Source organism: Cebus imitator, unplaced genomic scaffold (assembly GCF_001604975.1).
Source record: "Cebus imitator isolate Cc_AM_T3 unplaced genomic scaffold, Cebus_imitator-1.0 Scaffold27, whole genome shotgun sequence".
Lineage (NCBI taxonomy): Eukaryota > Metazoa > Chordata > Mammalia > Primates > Cebidae > Cebus > Cebus imitator.
The window spans coordinates 4867986-4888751 of record NW_016107342.1 but is presented as its reverse complement, the minus strand read 5'-3'; the positions used below and the strand labels follow the sequence as shown (position 1 = coordinate 4888751).

At 41.0% G+C, this 20766-nt stretch overlaps 1 protein-coding gene across 1 annotated transcript; it reads right to left on the bottom strand.

Annotated features, from left to right (window-relative positions):
* Nucleotides 1-216: 216 nt before the first annotated feature.
* RND3 (Rho family GTPase 3) lies at nucleotides 217-19690 on the bottom strand. The gene is made up of 5 exons (XM_017523224.2): nucleotides 19232-19690; nucleotides 18646-18733; nucleotides 6878-6987; nucleotides 3616-3750; nucleotides 217-2269 (listed from the first exon to the last, which is right to left on the bottom strand). Exons 1-5 carry the CDS (start codon nucleotides 19379-19381, stop codon nucleotides 2018-2020), a joined length of 735 nt encoding a protein of 244 aa, XP_017378713.1. The 5' UTR covers nucleotides 19382-19690; the 3' UTR covers nucleotides 217-2017.
* Nucleotides 19691-20766: the final 1076 nt, after the last annotated feature.

The window sequence follows — 20766 nt, the reverse complement described above, 5'->3', positions numbered from 1 at the left end:
ACTTAATCTAATTATGCCCCTTTTTTTTCTTGTAATTTATAAAAGCATCAGGAAAATATTTTATATATGCAGATTTATCTGTTACTACTCTGAAGAATCTAAAAATTCCAAAGCCTTCTAGTTCAGGAAATGTTAGGCCAGATTCTGTAATCACCTCTATTAAAGAACAAAGCTAAAGAGCTAAATCAGGAAGTAGATAATAAAAGACAGATCACATTTAGACAAAGACATGGTTACTTTTTTATTTGAGGAAAAAAAAAAGTATGTTTTAATAAATACTGCGGAAACATTGACCAAACAAACATACAAAGTGACTTCAACAGTTTAAAAAATGCAACAAAAGTTCTGCTTTATAACAGTTATAACTTATTTTCTTTTTACAATATTTAAATACAGAAAGCACTCGCCAGCTATTTTGTAATACTGCCCAAAGCATAATGCTGCATCAATCAAAGCATATTATGTTGGGAAAATGTCTATATTTTACGGGAAATGACTGGAATGGTATTTTCTTGCAGAGACAAAACAAAGTGCTTGTAAGACATAGAACTGAGTGTTGTAATTACTTTAATCTCCTCTCCTGCCACAATTTAAGGGGAGCACAGCTTCACACTTCAAAAATGAAGCATTATCATTGGAAAGAAAGCTCGTTTTCAACAAGCGCCAACAATAAACAGGTCAGATCTGGTTTCTTCTCTGAAAGAATCTCTAAAAGGAACTGGTCAAAAATATCTGTAAACTATTTTAAATGCTTATTATTTTATGTAACAACAGCGAATAAGTGCTGAACATGGAGCTGGGCTGCATCTGTTCAGTGAGGTTTAGCAATCACGCTCTAGAAATGCCCTAGTGTTGTGTCAGGACTGAAACTCTGTTATATAAACTTCCACTAGGGATTCTCTAAAGCTTGGGTAAGTGGGTTCTTCTCTTATCAATGTTCATTTAATGAAAGTGATATAAACCAACAGATCATCAGATGCTGCCAGTTTCGGAGCTTCAACCCAAAATAATCGTCCTTTTGCTTTGTGTTTTTGGTAACTTAGTTCCAGACAGCTTTACTCACAACTGTGCTTTCTGCTACTTTTCTTTCCTTCACTCATTACCTCTTCCGCTGAAAATAGTAACTACATTTTTTCTCTCCTTGGATCATTCTATGACGTCAAACCAAGACACCTTTTGACTTTGCATTTTTATCAACGATGGCAAAAAATCACACAACTTCTTTTCTAAACAGCGCACAAAAATATTACATTGAGCAATTTACCACTTTTTAATGACAATCACAATGAAGAACAGAACCATCAGACTGAATAAAAATTGACACTTTTTTTTTCCTATTTGATCTATGCGATGTTTGTAGTGTTGATCTATAAATCTTGCAAGATTGCAAAAGCTTTCCTTAGAACCATCCTACTCAGCTATCTTCAGGAAGGCAAGATTTCAAAGCCTCATAAAGTTTTCCTCTGGATATCCCCATGGGTCCTGATACAATTTCCATTTTAATGATGAGCTAGAAAGAAATTAGATCACATCCTCTAGAAAACTAAATGCTAAGGTCACAGTGCCAGTTCCCGGTGAGGATGGTATATTAACATATACTTTTTGTAAAGGAGATTAAAACATTTAAAAATTAAATCAAAGTAGAGATCCATGAATAGATTGTAACAAAAGCAAAAAACAAAACAAAAACAAAAATGCAAGCACCATTCAGAGTGTGATTTTTCTTCTTGGAGGTACTCGCATCCCCCTCATCTTCCTCTAGCTCATTTGTATCTCTCACTTTTTGGCATATTTTTCAAGTCACGCTTCAAAACTCTTCCGTGTATTCACTTCTCACCACTTGGTCTACATGCCGAACCTAAGGACAGGATTCCAAAAAGATGTGCATCCTTTCAAACGCCTCCTAAGCCTCTGGTATACATGACTTTGGCTATGCACTTCATTTAGACTTCACCTTTTTGTTTGCTGTTGTTTTTTACACTAGATTCCTTTGTCCTCATTAAAGATAATGAAAGATTCACATCACAGTGCAGCTCTTCGCTTTGTCCTTTCGTAAGTCCGTAGCAACTGCCGAGAGTTCTGGTCTGCTAGGCATGTGTGAAATCCGCTTTGTGGCTCTCTGTGATTTGTTCCGCTTAACGTTTTTATTTGTCTTATTAACACATGCCAAGGTGGCAACGTGAAAAATGTCTCTGACACTATTTTCTGACTGTAAAGCTGAGCATTCGATATAAGTAGCAGCTCCAATCTGTTTGGCCATATTCGCCCCCTGTGAAGCAAAAGAAGGGATTTTAATTAGCAATAAGACTCTGGGGGAAAGTTAGCTAGTATCTTCTAATACCACAAAATAATACTGCATTGCAAAATGTCTGCTAATATGTTAACTGAATTTTCCAAGTGTCATTGCAAAAAAAAAAAAAAGTTGTTAAAATTTGAACTGCCTTATTTATTACTTCATAAATATTTGCAGTCAAGAGTCAATCCTAAGATGTCCAACTGTCATGGCTCATTAAAGGTGTTAAAGCTCTGCATAGATGCTAAAGGCTTATCTTAATAGATGAGGACCTTGGTTATTAAACACTTAATATGAGGTGATTCAAAGAAGTGGAGAGTGGAGCTAAGGAGGTGATTCATCTTCACTATCAACTGCAACCAAGAGTTAACTGGTTACTCAGGCTTCCCAGGGTCACAGCAAGCATGGAATGACCCAGAGAATCTTAATGTAATAAGTTAGCTGAGGGTCATGAACATAAGCTCTGCATTTTCCACATAGCTCTGGCCGAGGCAAGGTGGCCTCTAGAGCCTGTTCCAGCACCTCATGGGGCACTCCATTTCTCTTTTCTTGAGGGTAAATGGCATTCAAGACTAGTGACTAGGTTGGACCAAAAATGGGGCAATGAATGAAATTTAAAATCAATTTTGAAATGTATGTGATTGTGTCCTACTTAGGGCCAAAATAATTTGAGGAAAGGAATAATACTATTGTGACATCTGTTACTTTAGTGTGAACAATACCACCAATATACACAATAATAAGCATGTGCAAATCAACCAAAACTACTTATTTAAAAAAACAAATTTTTGTTAATGAGAAATGGAAGACTAAGAAGACTGCAGTATTTAAAATGATGATTCTTAATGAAATTCTGGTATTTCAACATGAACTCTCTTTAGAATCTTGTTGTAGGTTTTAAGAGAATGAGCTTTCGAAACTGATTCTCATTTCTAAATACTTGGGGGAAATGCCTATAGAAATGAAGACTCTGAAAGATGGTGTTATGGAGTGTTCCACTTGACTGCTGCTGACTGTAAAATCAGATTACCTCTCTTAAAGAGTATTACTGATTTTGACCACATTCTCTCTTAAACCTATTTAACTTTAAACCTACTGGGAGTTACAGAATATACTAGGTTAGCATATCAACTGTTTATGTACTCAAATATCATGTAATTACACTAATAAATGACAGCATTTTAAATTTCACAACTGACCACTGGCCGAGCCTTTAGAAAAGCAGCTACTTTTTATGTAATTTATTATGCGTGATATAGTCCATTTCTTTCACTCTTTCTAAAACCTACTTTTTTTTTTTTGCACATGGGCTACATACATACCTGGTCGTAGGACACCGGAGTCTGCCTGTGATTGGAGAGCTCTACTAATGTACTAACATCTGTCCGCAGATCAGACTTGCAGCCCACCAAGAGCATTTTTGTATTTGGACAAAATTCCTGGATTTCACCTTTCCACTATGAGAAAAAAACAAAACAAAACAAAAAGATTAAAAAGGAAGAAAGTTGTGGTATCCATGTCATGAAAACCATTTCTCCACTGTGGAGAAAGACACTTTAAAAAGATGTTAAAAAAAGAGTATCCCTTGAGACAAAGAAGCAAACTCTGCATTCATTTTCTGAATAGATGAAGTTTTACTACTTTTTAAGTGTTAGAGAATGATTATGTATATTATGATCAATTCTCCCTCTCTGTGACTCATCTGTTGCTACTGAAAGAGACTTAGTAGATGTTGTCCAAAGGCAGCTTCAATAATTTCTTAATTATTGGTGTGTCTCAGAAAGATAAATGTGTCTTAAGAATACTTATAATCCTGAAGAGTGAACACATTCTCTGATATATGGATCTGATCCTCCTTAACTAGAAGGCTGGGGATAAGGCAGAGGCCATGCTAGCATAAGTACGCATTCCCTGATCCCGTCAAGAAACACTGAAGCACACCACCATGAGCTGAGGCTCTATTTAAGTACCTGACATAGTTAATAAAACAGAACATCTTGCCTTGAAGGAGCATTTAGTCACGTGGTTGCATCAACACAGACCATGACATTTGCAAAGGAACACCTCTTGGGTGATCAGGAAGGCATCTGGTCCTGTAGCTCATATGCCCTTCAGTTACATTTTTAAATCACATAAACTGTTAAATATTTCAATCTAGTCCAATTTGTCTGGTTGTTTCATGATCCAACAAGAATTATTAGAACCTTCAGCAATGCCTGGCTGGGAATTCCCACTGTCCTCTTTAAGAACGAGTGGCTTTTTGTGGCTTCATTTCCTCAGGCTTGAGCTCTGCAACAGCATGGAGTCAAGGGTTCAGGGCAGTCAGAGGAGAAACCTGGCTTCCTGAGGGCAGAGCCTAGAGAGGCTGAGATGGGGAAGTGGTCCCTAATTCTTCCCACCCACAGTCACAAATATGTAAAGTGTTCTACTAACTACTGTGGCAGTGACAATGATGATTAAGATATAGCTGTGTCTTCTAGAAAAAATTCACAGAATAGTGGGGGTGATGAAGTCATGTATTAAGTATAACACTAGATAAGAGGGACATCCTGCAAGAATACCTTAAAAGATCACTAGAGGAGACATCTCCAAATCTAGTACTATACTATGGGCAATGAGCTCTAGTGTAAATTACACCAGTGGATTCAAAGAAGGAATATACTTTCCATAAGAGACCATTTTGTGTACTCCTTCCTTCCTTTCTTCCTTCCTTCCTTCCTTCCTTCCTTCCTTCCTCCCTCCCTTCCTTTTTCCCTCCCTCCCTCCCTTCCTCCATTCCTTTCAGAATTATGGAATTATGTAGGAACACCTACCACATGCTAGGTGGCACTGGCATTAGAAGTGGAACGTAAATTGGAAAGAAAAAATCCTTCCTACTTCAAGTCATTCTAACCTCCTCTTTGATAGTGAAGGACTTAAAGGGTTCCATTAATCAAGACAAACCACAGGGGTTATCATGAGCCTTAAACCTCACAGGAATGTAAAACATACTCATTAATATCTATAAGGCCGAAGTCACTATTCATTTGGTCTTAGAAGACAAAAGCAAAATAAAACAGAAGAAAGGCTTCTCATCATAAATTATGCATAGCCCGATACTACATCAAGTAAAATCTCCAGTAAATAAACAACCTCTTTTATCTCCAGACAGAACTAGACACGTCGTTATGTTGTTCTTCAGCTGTGTAATGACTTTGGCCTCCCTCTGCATGTCTAGCAATTGTTTACAAGCATTAAAGACAGGAAAGGTGTATTCCTGCCTGAATTTGACAAGCATTAGCATTATTTGTGTTAGATATGTATTACTCAAAATTGAATGGAGCTAAAAAGAGAAAAAGAGCCTTTGATCTATTAAGAAAGTCATACTTCATTGAACTGTTTGTAATATTTAGTAGAGACAGAAGGATGATTATACTTCACATCTTGATTTCACAATAACACACAAGCCAAGCAATCAAACGTAATAGGGGAATGTAAACTAATAAAAACACACAAAATACAAACAAATTCCAATAAAAATTGAAACCACAAAAACAAAACCAACCCAGCCAACCGCGTGAGTATTTGTTTTTCTCAATCCCTACCATACTCAGACTGGGCTGCATGGGTCACCCCTCAGCTGACACTGCCTTGCTCAGCCACATCCAGTGTCTAAGCCAGTGAGTGGAGGAGAGGGAGTGCTCCACCAAGGGTTTGACTCTGAAACCCTACAGCTCACAGGCCAGGGCTGAGAAAATAGCGAGGGATGAATAAATGCTGGTCGATGGACTAGCATGGCGTGTGCTTTCTACAACTACCTGGTGGCTGAGTCCCGGCTGCTGGAGGTCAAGAAATGTCCCTTCCTCCCACTGGCCTCCCTAGTTCCTGTGACCCATCCTGTAATAGGTCTTCTTCCTCTTGATACCCACCCTGGTTCCTTTAATCCATAGCTTCCTTAGTTAGGTTCCTTCTTTATCGATGGAACCTGACTTACCTTTGCCTACATAAACTGTGTGTATGTTATAATTTAAAACATGTTCAAAAGCACTGCTTCTATATTACTAGAAAGATACCTGATCATCAGACAATTTACATTATCTGATGTCTGAGGACACATCCCTATTCCTCCTATACTAGTTCTATTTCTGTTTCTAATAAGTGACACCATAACTAAAACACAGCTTCTTTATTAAAATAGCCATTATTACATTCCTTTCACTATCTGAATTGAGGTCAAATGTAAATCTGTAAACTAAGGTGCAATCTGTTGAGTCGCTGAAAGAAGGAAGGAAGACATGACTATGACAGTAATCAAATATAACTGTTTGTAGCTGTGCCATTTCCACGCAAAGAACAAACATGCAGGCCCTTAAAGGGTATTTTGTTCCAGAGCTTCATAAAATAAAATTTCAAGCAGGTTCATCACCAAAGGTAGTGATACATATGTTTGGAAACCCCTTTTGGTGTGAGAGGGTTCCTTCTAGCGTGTAATTACCAATTGTAAGGCAGGGAATTGACTAGAGTCTTTGAGCTCCCCCGCAAACCCCATGTTTCTATTTATACATCACCCAGTACTGAACTGTGTCATCATTCCCCAGCACTTGCCTTTTTGAGGACACTGTCCAGGGTCTCTGGTCTACTGATGTCAAAGCAAATCAGCACGGCGTCCGAATCAGGGTAAGAGAGGGGGCGGACATTGTCATAGTAAGGAGAGCCTGAGAAGAAACAAAGATACACAAGTTTTCAGATGAGAGTGCTCTTGTCTGCCATGCATTAACTCTACCCTTTTGGGCTAAGTCCCTTGGCTGTCACATCACAACCCGACCCCCACTTCCTTGAATTCTTGGAAAAGAATTCAAACAGACACACAAAAGCCCGCTTAGAAATATATGATGAAAGAAGCGTTACATGTATCTGACATAAATTCAACAAGAGGGCCAGGATCTTAAGGTGAAATCTGTATGGTTCAGACTAGGGCCTAAAGTCACCTGGGTGAAGTGGGGAAGCACCTGGGGCCAGGTGGTCTTAAGTGCAAACCTGCACTCAAGAGGGAGGGGGCAAGGTCCTTTTAGGACTCTGCCTCCAATTCTTTACTCATAAAATGAAGATGTTGACAACATACATACCTGAGATTAAGCAAACCCAGCCAGTGCCTGGTATTTAGTAAGGGATCAATATGTATTAACTATGGGTATTATGGTTATATTGCCACTACTGATAAAAGTTGAGTGGTAGCAAGAATCATAAACTGAGTACTTCTTGGGAAAGTGACCAAAACTCAACATCAATCTGACAGTAGGACGGGGGTGAATGAGGAAGACAGGAACAGAGTGGGTTCAACCACGCAAAGAGAAACCACAGTAAACCACATCAGTGTCATCCATTTTCAAGTTATAAGTTTAGATAGACCACTGATCTTTGAGCTTGCTTATTTTAACCCTATGTAGATTTTCTTCCTGCTGCAACCAAAAATAATAAATGTCATGTCACTTATATAGGGTCATGTCACTTTTTTACACAGTCCCATCTCTGAGAGTGACACTGAGGTATGATCCAAGGGTCTTAACCTGAATTAAATCCAGAGTACCCTAAAGGTTCAAGGCCCTAGCCAATCAATTTAACCACAGAACTCTCTAGTCATTTAAGGTTCTTCTATTCCCTTATTCCAAAGGATGGGCAATTACATGAGGCCAATAGTTATGTAGTGATGTGACAAAGAAACTAAATACAGCCTTCCAAATACTGCTTGTTTAAGAAATCGGTTTTCATATACTAACATTTCACAAGTATCACATGAACATGATTTTACTGGGCAAATACATACACACATATGTATCTGACTCCAGAGTAGAAAAAGAAAATCTAAACCACCAAACTCTTTTTAGAAGTCTGTTTCATTTTGACATCACTTTCCATTTTGAGCAGAAAAACGGGACATGTTGTCCCCTGATAAATCAAAACCTCAGTAGGCAAAGTCAGGAAGAGAGACTTAAAAAGCAGCTTTAAAAAATATCACTGTTTATACTTCTATCAAAACAACATTTGCTGGGAGGCTGTTCTTGCGATCTCAAAGACACTACAGTCAGGGGCATCACCCTCTATTCACACAGTACACTCTGGGTCCCTGGCATCCACTGTGGATCCCCAGGCAACAGTGGCTTTTCCGCTAGCCGCTTTATGCTGGAGAGTGACAACTTCAAGCCACGTGTGTCTGCTTAGCTAGGAAGAAAAGAATGTTATAAGAATCAGGAAGAAAAGTGTGAACAAATAGAGAGTGAAGTCAGAACTGTTCATGAGCCGCCTATCTACATCTGGAACCAGGACCGTGGTATAGCAGAGGCTGACAGCTGAAAGATATTTCCCAAAAGCTTAAAGGGTTTAGAGTTTAAAAAGTCAAGTCATTTTAAATATTAAGGTATATTAGAATGAGGCTGTCTCTGAAAATGACAAGCTGTGGCTGCCTTGGCAGTCACTGAAAGAACTCTGAGGTGAATAGAATAATTCACAAATAGTTCACTCATTTGAACACTTGAGAGGCATCAGAAACGAGACGGCTGAACACTATTTATGGCTACATTAGTATTTCTGTATTAATTCTGAGAAGTTCACACTTTCTCAACTACAACCTTTCCTGTTTCTGTGTCCTAAGCCTAACTCCAGCACAGCTCCTGCTGTAAACAGTTGAATGACTCTTTCCTAACAGGCAGTCAGAAAATTCCAGATCACAGAGTGGAGCTCCAAATACTGGCCATAGAAACGAGAGTTTCCTCTGTTCCTCAAAGTCAGCGAGAGATGACCTGATTCCAGAGCCAGGAAGGCAAAGCTGCCAACAGGATTGTCAGAAACCTAACCAGGCCTCAGAAATCTCCTTTCCCAGAAATCACTCACATCAGGAAAAACCACTGTCTCCCTGTGGAGAGCTTCCAGTCTCAAGCAGACCTGATCTTTAGAGGACTGGCATCTTCAGGTACCTGCTCCTTTCAGGATATGATTCGTATGATCTGAAAGTACTCAGTGCCAATTCCAGATGCAAGACGACTCTGTGACAATGGAGATCATCTTTTCCAAATACAAAAATTAGGAAAAGCAACTGAAGAAATACAAAGAGGGTAAAATAGTTTAATCAAATTTGAGACTGCCAGGAAAATCCTGAGGAATGGTTTCAATATTCGGGTCACCACGTGGCTGCTGGGAATTACCTCTCCCTTTGTGGACTGTGTTTCCCGTCCCCCACCCATATTATAGCCACAAAGGAGATCTGGTTTTATGCTCAGCCCTCTGTCCCCTGCTGGAGATTGCTACCTATTAAAATCAAGTGGGCTGGCTTCTGTGCTTAGTGCATATATCCAAATATCTGCCAAATTTAGACTTTGGCCTGATTTTAAAATGAAACAGTGTTCTCCAGTTAAACCAGATTCTCAGGGAAGTTCTGCTTTTTTTTTTTTTTTTTAATCCGGTTAAAAGTATGAGTGAAAATACATATGTTATGCAGTATAAAGGTTCATGAGAAATAAACCAACATGCTTGTAAAGGTAGGCAGGTAATTTTTAATAGCTTTAACATGATCTAATTAGGGATGACACTTTGATCCCATTCTATTACTTTTGCTAATGAACAGTGCTGCTTTTAGATCAACAAGATTGTCCAAAGGTACTAGCAAAACTGATTCCCATATTTCTTAGTTATAAGCATAATTTGACCACCAATGACAGCAGTAATTTATTTAAAAACAAGACCATTTAGTTACTATATCTTTGATAGGTTAAGTTTATCTTAAACTTAAGGAATATCTATTGTCTGTATTTTTTATAGTGAAAAAAATTGATATAGAATTATCAAAGAACTATTCTACCAGGAAAGATGTAATTCATCAGCTAAGCACGACTTTCGGGATAAAAAACAAACAAACATAAAAAAAAAAAAAAAAAAATAAAAAAAAAAAAAAAAAAAAAAAAAAAAAAAAAAAAAAAAAAAAACACCTCCTGTGTAACTTTACAGTGTTTGCTCTGTGTTTAAGAACTTGGAATTCTTCCTTTTCTTCCCCATAAAGCCCAAGAGGCTGAACAAAGGAAGTAAGGCAAGCAAAGCAGAAGAGGGCATGGTGGAATCACAGGCATGCGTGAGATTACACAAGCCAAAAGAAAAGGAGGAATTCCAGGAATGACTCTGTGAAGTGAGAGGCAATATAGAGAAGCAGAAATGACACCAAAGGAAAGAGCTGAAAGTAAGTGGGTAAAGGAGGAACAGTGCCTGCCCCTAACTCCTAGATCCCTCCAGAAAAGTCTTGCAACCTCCTGTGAAGGTAAACAGCAAAATAATAATAATAATAACTTCTACAGGTTTTTTTAAAGATGCACATGAAAAAGTCCTAAGGTACTAACTGTAGAACTAAACACATCACAATCAAGAGGGCTCAACATTTTGTACTATGTATGAAAGTATTCAACTTCAGCTTCAGTGCATGGTAGGTATTGATATACATAGAGCATGTGCTCTAGTACTAAGAATGGACTACAGTTAAAGTCCAATAACATTTAGGTACTGCGTTTTGTTTGTCAAATAAAACTCTTTTCAGCATGTGGAATAGGTTTCATAAATATGGAAATTCTCAGATGCAGCATTTCTCTGATATTATATAAAACTTTAAGCTCACAACACTATTCCAAGGTCATTTTTAAGCAACCTGCCAGACCTCTGAAGGGAAAACTTTGGGAAACTCTGTAAAGAAACAACTACACTATGTATGCAAAATGTGTAACCCCCTCCCCCAGAAAATATAGTTGAAAGTCTTTGCTGGGGATAGATTGGAACAAGCATATGATTGGGACTCTCTGAGTTTCTCAAGTTTGGCAAACATCAGCAAAGTTCTGGAGAGCTTTTGAAATTTCAGATCTGTCCATCTTTATATTCAAGATCATTAATTCTGGGTGAGAGCGAAATTTCCAGCCCAAGAATAGTCACAACGTGCCTCACCCAGAAACTAATTCTTCAGACACATACCTGCCTGCTGAAGTCACCCTTTCACAAAGATAGAACACACCATATATGTACATAATTAAATGTATATGTAAGAAGATTCGTGCCCAAAAGGGAAGCTTTGTGGAACCCTTTGCAAAACCAGTTTAAAGTCTAAACACTGTGAGGCGTTGGGAAAGTTGAAGAACTGAAAACTCTTCTTGTTGAATATTTCATAAATATAACTTATTTAACTTGACCCTTAATTTTTTCAGCTTCCCTTTCCCCCTTAAGAAATTTTTACCAAGAACAGTAAGTTAAAACTATTGCATATTTTTTGGACAAGAAAAGTAGATTAAGTTTTGGTATTTTTAGTGACCACCATGAGCACATCTGAACCCAGCAGCAGCTAACATGTGAGACGGCATGATGTGCCCAATTATTATAAGATTGCATTTCCTCATGCCATCTCTAATCAGAGTAAAAGCTTTAAATTAGCAGCAATCTCTAGAATGTGAATCAAGTCTGGGCAGAGCTTTTGTATCTGACTCAATACTAAGACTGTTTAGTTCTCATCTCAAGTAGTCTGCATGACAAATACCATGCCGGCAAATATGCAACAAACACTTCCAGGAATAATATTTTGTTTGTCTCTTCCATCGATTCAGATAATCAGAATTATGAACAGATCTTATACAATTTCGTGGGCATTTATGTGTTGCTATTAAAATGGAATAAATATTTTCTATTTCTAGGAGCAATGTAGATACAAAATTAGAAAGTCAGAGAGGTAGCTACGTTTGGCCTTTAAATAAAGCTGTAGCTTTAAACTCCTAATCTTATTGAGATACTTAAAAATATGTAAGAATCAAAATATTTTACTGACAGTGGAACCATGGTAAGTCAAGAGCTTTAGTGAGAAGAGTATATGTATATGTATATCCCTAAAATAGTATATCGGGATAATGGATTTAAGTTTTTTTTCATATCATATCTAAGAATCAGATTTCTTAGGGTAGAATCCCATGAGTGAATTCATCTTTCCACCAACCATGTCATCAGACTCATTTTTCAAAATCAATGTGTGCAACACCTGGTCAAACTTCTGAGGCAACTTACTTTCCATGTCAATAAAATGTCTGTTTTGTCAAGGGAGACTCTTGAGAAAGTGGCCAATACATAGCAACTGAGAAGACATTTAAAGGATATCAGAAAATGACTGAGCCATGACTAATTCATTTGGCACAGACCGCCAGGCACCATGAGCTAACTGGAGAAAGTATTGGTCCTTGGTGTCATATTTACACGCAAAAGAACTGGATTAATGAGGAAACATCTGGTTATTTCAGGTGGCATCAGAATGACCAATTTGGACGCTTCATTGAAATGTGCAACTTAGCAAGAAACCAAATTGGAAAAAAAAACCCAGCACTAAATGGGGCTAAAAAACAAATCTACAGACAGATGTAGACTTAGAAATTCTGAGTATTTATACCTTCCCCTCCCGTTTTTGGGAGGTTCCATGTTTTAAATGGAAATTATTGCATGGTGGACAAATTCCCAAATGCACTGTTTTGTGTACTGCTTACCATCCAAACTAACTTATTGGATGGTACTCACTACTATCCAAACTATCCTACTAGGTGGAAACAACCATCCGAACTATCTGTTTTACCTTAACCCAGCTCTCTTAAAGAGTTTCAGTGTGAAAACCCAAGTTAAGAATTAAACCTAGTTTTGACACCCTAAGCTCCAACAAATCATTACTACTTGATAAAATAACTGGTTTCCTGCAATTTTGCGCTTGACGTTCAAATCCCAAGCACCCATGCTTCTCTGGCTCCTTCATAAATTCTTAACCTCTTCCTTTCTCCAAGAAGGTTAATTTACGTTATAATTCTTAGCTTCCAGAAACTTGTTTTCTCTGAGAGCCACTAAATATAAGCATATAAGTCATGAGTTAGGGAGCCTGGGCTACCCATGTGACCTTCAACAACTCTTTGGATATTGTTACTCCTGGAAAAGTCCAGCTTTAGAACTTCCAGGCTCACCCTCCTATAAACAGGTACTATAGCCCTAGACCGGAGGAAGTCTTTTTATGCCCTCTGTTTGTCCGGTGGGTATTCGAAGAAGGGTATCAGGGAAGAAGGATGTCCTTACCCTGTTCAAGTCTCAGTCTACAGGCATCTCCTCCCATCTAAACACCTGACACTATCTGGGCTCCTCATCTGATTTCTTTTGTTAGTTTGGGAAAGCCTGAACATTTCGAATTTCATTGTCACTCATGTTTTAACCACATCTGCCTTATTGCATGGTGAAATTGTGAGTATCTAAGGACAGAAGCTGCTCTAGCCCAGCTCTGTACCCCTTCCATAGCACCTAGCAGATTGTATGCAGACAAAAAGCCCTAAACCATGCGTATTGGTTTTATAATCATTTTTATATGTCTTATCCAGATGTGTTCATTTATATGCTAAATCACTAAAAAAGGGGGGAGGGGGAGAGAGAGAGCAGTGATCTCTTTTTAAGCCGCTTTTCTGGATTAATTATATACTAATCTTCAATACTGCTGAACCATTTCCATCCTTATTAAGAAATATTTCATTAGAGAGCTTGTCACCAATCTAAGCTAAATATAACAACTTAGATAGACTTCTGTTTATAGAGAAGTTTGTCCTCAAATTAAGGCCATGAGTTAATTAAGATGTTTTTCCTCCCTTTTTCTCTAAGTATAAGAAATAAAGAATACTACCTTAACTGTTAATAATGCTAAAAACTAAAATAGGAAGTACTAACTTTAGCACTCAGGGCTTAAAAGCAGCTTGGATCATGACAAGATTCAAGAGTATTCATGAGGCAGTAGCATAGTTATTGTGGGGAATTTTAACAGCTGAATTGAATATATTAAAAGTAATAATAAGCCTTAAATAAAATGTGCATTAACTTGCCTTGGTTAAAAGCTGGAATGAATGATTATTACTCCCTAAATCACATGTGCTGAAATTATACTGCAATCAAATCTCTTAGGAAAAGATACGGTGATCCTTAAATGACTACGTTTCTATTATTAGTAGGCATTTGGCTTCATGCTACAAATTACTTCTATGCTTGGCAAATGTGGCCAATTTCGAAGCACAAGATATTAGAATTACTTTGGTCATACTTATTATTTTACAATGTCCAAACTATTACCCATTGTTTTGAAGAAACTCATTGGGTAAAATTTGAAAATCAATGGGAGCATTTCTGCAACTATTAAGAATGTTCATTTTATAATGAAAAAGAAATATTTTTTAGGAAATAAAATAGTTATGGGCCTTAAAAATTACCTCTTTTAGATGATTCATACAGCATTTTTACAAAGGTTTTGTTTATTTTGGAGGGGGACTGGAGTATTGTAGCCCTAAGAATCGACTGGCAAAGTGCCTTTGGTAGTTGCCTTAACTGGTGTGTGCAGTGGGAGGAGCGGGGCAGCTGCTTCCTATCTGAAGAGGATCCAGAGTATCTATAAGCCCTAGGATGTCTGACAAAGGAAAAACATTGCAACCAAGTGGAAGAGGGCACTGGGGTTCAAGAACCTGACAAAATTGGGTACATCATGAGTTGTCAATGTACTACACACTAAACCGGAAGGGCTTCTTTTTCTCCACTACCCTACCTGAACTGTATGCTTCTTAGGGGCAAGACCATAGTTAATTCACACTGTATCTCTAAGGTCTAACAAGGGATGTGTTTATAGTAGATGTGGAAAAAGGAAGCGATGGATGGAGAAAGGAAGGAAATATTATGTTACTTGCCTCAAAAAGCAGGAAATGAATTATTATTTTTTTCTCTTGGTGCAAAGAGACTTCACATATCCTACTTTCACTTGATATTTTTTCCCACATCCAAACTGATAGAGTTTTGTCTATGCATGCTTATGACTGCTGGGGGAAAAAGTAGACCCCTTAGAAGAAGCTGTCCAACTAAAGAGGCCAGAAAAGAGAGGAACTGTTTCTGTCTTCTAAATGGTTGCCCTCCTGCTAGGAGGGCATTCAAGGACATTGTTCATTCAAAGGACAATGTTCACCCCGTCTCTCTCCCGATATAAGTCAGGCACACCCAATTTTTCCTATACAAGTCTCTTGCACAAAGTTATAGGAAGGAAATAGAAAGTTTAATTTATCTGACATTTAGAACTTTGAAGACTTGGCTTAGATCTCTTCTCCAGAGTTAAACTGATGGCCTTTGGGGGAAAAAAAAAGTATCAAGAGGCATAAGGCATATGCAATTATTTTTACAATCTGAGCTAAACAAATGTCTTAATAGGCAAAGAAAATGTCAGACATTTACCACAAATAATCCTATCCAGAAATTTGCCATGAAGAGCTTGGAATTAAACGGAAAAATGTTAAAGATCCTTGAAATAGTTAGCTGCTGATGCAATGGTTCCTGTTAGATATATACAACAGATCACCTTTGGTGGAAACGGGCTATTCCTAGAATTTCAGTAAGCAGTGCTTGGTGACGTGTGTTTAATTAACTAGCATTTAGCCTCATGAACAACATAATGGAATTCTAAATAATCCCCTTATGCCTCTTTTTTCCATTTGTCTAAATCTAAATTCTAACTAAGATTTCATTACTGGATAATTTTGCAGTACAAAATTTTCTGAATCACGTTTTCAAACCTTTGTATTTTAGTTAAACACACACAAGTTTTGGTTTCATTAAATAAAAAGACAAATGATTATTTCACTACAAACTCCATTTCAGGTGATTATCTTCAATTCGATGAAAGGTACTGTTTATAAAGTTGCCATTCTTTGTGCACAGGTAATTCAGTATGAATAAATGTCAGAGAACCTCATCTCCTTGGAAACTATGCATATCATTACTCATTTATTCATTCATCAGATTTTATTGGATAACTACTGTGTGCAAGGCATTGTGCTATGTGTGCAGAGTCTACAAACTGCAGAGTTTTCGTCAAATGCAATAAGATACCTGAAGTGGTATTTATCTGCACATTCCAAGGACAGCCTCTAACTATAAACTGCCACATTTTGTTTGTTTTATTTTCTAGCCTATATCAAATAATGTGCCTTTTCTCCCCTAAAAAGGTCAATTTAGCCCTTTAGGCATCTAATCCAAAATCTCCGTTGGTGGTCCTGTGACTCTTGAAGCTTGAGATAGAGAATGTATAGCCTAGCATTCCTATAAGACCACCCGTTCCCCCTCCCTATCCAATAGGTTTCATTCCTAAATCCATCAGGAAGCTTGCCTCTGCCCAGAACCTGGCTTGCTCTGTAGGCTGTGAAAACCCCAGCATGGGATGCCATATCCCCTGAGACTAAGAGCTGAAACCAACCAACATCCTGGAAAACAAAAAGACCTGCCTGTCCAGCGTAATAAAGCCAAGAAGTGTACAGCTGGGAGAGATCCTGCACATCATCTAACGCAGTGTCCTCTTTTTACAGATGATGAAAATGAGACCCAGGGAGGTAGGGGATTTGCACACAGAAATCCATGGTAACCAAGAGCTAAGATCTAAACACAGCTTTGTATCCACGACTGGATCAGACCCGCTGCTCCATCCCGTGCCAAAATAATTTTTATCGTGCATTAGGTCCAAACAGGGCTGCGGGTGGGGGCAGGGAGTACCGGTGCTTATTATTGGTTCCACACCAGCTGTCACATCCACTAGGCATAACCAATACATACCATGATATGTCTAGGAATCAGAGCCCATTAAGTACGAGGCTGTATAATAATTCTGATGACAGGAACTACTGAAATAAGGAATCACTTGAATTCTGTCTACCAACACCTTCTCTATAGTTTCGCGTCTGTAAACAACCCCCAACACAAAACAAGGGGCAAAGTCCTGACTGCCGCCCTTGGAACGCTCAAAGAAGAACCTGACTCTCCAGGGGGAAACAAAATCAGCCCTTCTCACTGCAGCAGTCGCAGCATCTGGCACCGACCGTGAGAGGCGCTCGCTCTTGCGAGACTTCTCTCTTGCCTTTGTGCAGGGACCGCCTCTGGCGACCCTGTCAGTCTGGTTCCTTCCTCTTGCTCTCAGATCCCCCGCGTCCCTCGGGGGCTCCAGTGGTTCAAGCCTAGGGTTGTGGGAAGCTCACAGAAGCACCTCCACGAGGCCACTCCCCGCTGGGCGCGGCTCCTCCTCGGGGCCTCCCCGCCTAACAGCAAACCTGCTTGTTGGCACTTGCGCGTTCCTCCTCGCCAGTTTCACCCCGGATTTGGCTCGGTCCACTAGCAACCCAGCTCCCGGCTAAACAACCAGCCCTAAGCAGGGGCCTTGACCCAGCATTCCCAATGACTCCTGCTTTTCTAGAGGCGACACCCTTCTTGGAAACAGACTCGCCAGACACCCCTGGACACGGCGGCTGGTGCCTGGGTCCCAGGCCAAGACCTTAGATGGTGCCCCCCTGCCACGCCCCGGTCTTTGACCTGGCCCAAACCCCTAACTCAGTCGGGGGGCCGGATGGATTCCCACCGGTAGGGTACCCAGCCCTCCCTAACACCGCGCGCCAGGTAGGTGGGTGGGCGCTTGGGAAAGCAATAACCCGGCCTTGAACCTCAGACCCATGAATATAACCCACCGCTGTGCCAATAATTCAAGTGGACGGGAAGGTCAAAGGCGAATAGTGCTGCCCGCGGACTTGGAGGCAAGCAGAGTGGGGGATGCAACAGAGGTCAGGAGGGGCTGGTGTGCTGGAGGGGAACGGCGTGATCACTGGGATGGAGTGGGGGAGAAAGGGAGGTTCGGTACAGGTGCGCACCAAGGCGCCGCGGGCGGCCGGCGGCTCAAAGAGGAGGCCCAGCGGCTGCCCGGCCCCTGCGCCCCAGCGCATTCCTGGCTGTAGGCGTCACGGGGGCCGCGGCTGCCTGCGCTCAGTTTCTCTCCCTCAAGAGCCGCAATCACAGGTAACCGCGTCGCCTCGGGGAGTTTCTCCCGCCTCCCACCACCCCCGCGGAGCTCCCAGCCAACCAGCAGATTAGATCAGGAGGGGCGCCCGCCGCGAGCCGGGTGGTTCCGCTGGGGCGCAAACGGAGCCTCCGCACACCCCCCAGCGTCAGGCCACCTCGGCCGCCCCAAGGCGACCAGACCACGGCTCCGCGGGCAGACTGCGCCCGGCCACCTGACCACTAGTGGCTCCAACCGCGGGGTCAGCCTGCGGGCACACAGCGCCCTACTCACCCCACTGCCATTTCCTCGTCCACGCTGCCGTCTGCCGCCCCCATCCAGAAGGGATACAATTTTCGCCCAGCAGGGACCGTGGGAATCCCTCGGAAGGGGCAAAGTTAATGGAGGGGCGCAGGCGGCTTGTAGCCCGCGGTTTCCCGAGACCCGCCGCGCATCCCCCAGCGGCTGGAAACCCGCCCCAAGCGCCACGCGGTCCTACCACTCTTACCCGAAGTGTCCCACAGGCTCAACTCTATTCTTTGTGTGTCGATTTCAAAACTGGCCGTGTAATTCTCAAACACTGTAGGAACGTAATTCTGGATAGACAAAATGGGCAAAAGAGGAAGGAAAGAGGGCGAAGAGGTTATCTTAAAACGCACGAAACCGATTGAACACCCTTTCAAAATCGCCTCCCCGCTCCCCAATTAAGAAAGAAAACCCTCACACACATCAGACCACACACTAAGCACATAGACCCTTTCCGAAATTCCTGTCTTACTCCCCACTCGCTCCACCCGGCTCTCACAGACATGCTGACCCGAATCTCCAACCCCGGGTTTTGCACACAGGAACGAACAAGTTTCAGGAGCTAACCAGCCCATGTGCAGGCGCGTCCCAGCCCTGAAGCTTCCAGCGCACTTTCCCTTTCCCCGCAGTCTAACCAGGGAAAGTAGTAAGGGGCGAGAAAGACGACTTTTTTTTTTTTTTTTTTTTTTTTTTTTTAAGGAAAAACGGGTGGAAGCGGGGAAGCCCACCTCAAGGCGGTGATCCCACGGGCCGACCTCCTCCGGGAAGCCGCGGCCGGCCACACTCACCTCGGGGAAGCAGTCCTTGGCGAAGACATGAAGCAGCGCAGTTTTTCCACACTGACTGTCTCCCACCACAACTATCTTGCATTTCACGTTCTGATTAGGATCCATGATAGATTTGCTGGATAATTTCTGGCTGGCTCTTCTCTCCTTCATTGATGTTGCCTTATTTTCTCTTGGAACAGGAATTTTCTCTTGTGAAGAAAATATATATGTGTATATTTCTCTCTTTATAAAAAGCAGATATAAAAATAAATCGCAAGGCTGTTGGGAAACCCCTGAAACGCGGTGCAGACGAGGAGGAGAGCTAGAGGAGCAGGCTCGTTACTTCCCTCCAACAAGTTTTATGCCTGACTCCTCACCGCGCCTCCCAAGTCCAATTCCGATCCGACTGCTTTGTTTCACGCTCTCTGCGCGGCTTTATACTCCCGGCCTTCCAATCCTCTGCTTTCTCAATGAGAGGAGGAAACTGATCTGCCTCCTCCCCTTTTGTGGAGCCTGGGAGTGAGCGCCCTGCGTTGCTTGCAGAAAATGTAAGCAGTGCGCCCTCTAGGGTGCCCGTTCGGGATCTATTTCAGATAAAGGCTCTGGGACAACTCTTAAGAGCCCAAAGGTGCTTTGCTGACAAGTCCAACAGGGCAAGGTGGGAAACCGATATCTATGCATATTGATTTGAACTACAATTCCTCTAAATACAGTTTAATAGGGGCTTATGTCTAGAAGCCTCATAAACATTTACGAAAACAAAATCATTTTCCACCCTAGTTAAAGCACAGTTATAAAATATAGGAAGCAAATCTTGGGTACAGAAGAGTTAAGGTTCTATTTTTTTTTTTAATGGCTTGTATCAAGTACGTAGGCCATGGACCAATAGAACAGCGTGTTTATTCCCGATACAAGAACTGGTGTGGCTGGGTCACAGTAGTGGAATGGCTTCTGAAACCTGTCAGTTTCAGTCATGAAGGTGAAGGCAGAAAGGTTTTGAAGAGTGGGGACAGGAGGTGGGAGGTGAGAAGAAAGAGAAGTGGAAGATGCTCATGACTGAGTGACAAAGGCCATTGGAGACTCAGCCCTTCTGCGCTCGGAACACAAACACTTGTCAGCTGAGTTGCACCTCTCCACATTTGCAGGTGAGAGGTGGACAGATTTTGATACTGTCTGTTAATTATTTATCTATAGCCTCCTCCATCTTCGTGGAATCGAAGCACCCTAGGCTGGACTCAGGAGGCACAAACACCTTTAGCTGAAAAATGCAGGTACAACCTCTTTTCCCCTTCTCCACATCTATCTCCCTAGCCCTCCAACTCTTCCCCCAAAGCAAGAGTCTTAGAAAGGACCAGAATAGCCCACACATTTGTTCTTTTCTATCAGAAGTCTTTCTTTTTCTCATCTTCATCCTGTGCACCCCAAATGCTCGGGAGGTTTCAGTCGTTACACTGCAGTAGGATATTGGCCAAAAACAACTTATATGGTTCCCGATGGAGCCTTCCAGGCTTTTAAATCTTTTAAATGAGAAGAAGATGGGGTGAAAACAAACAAAG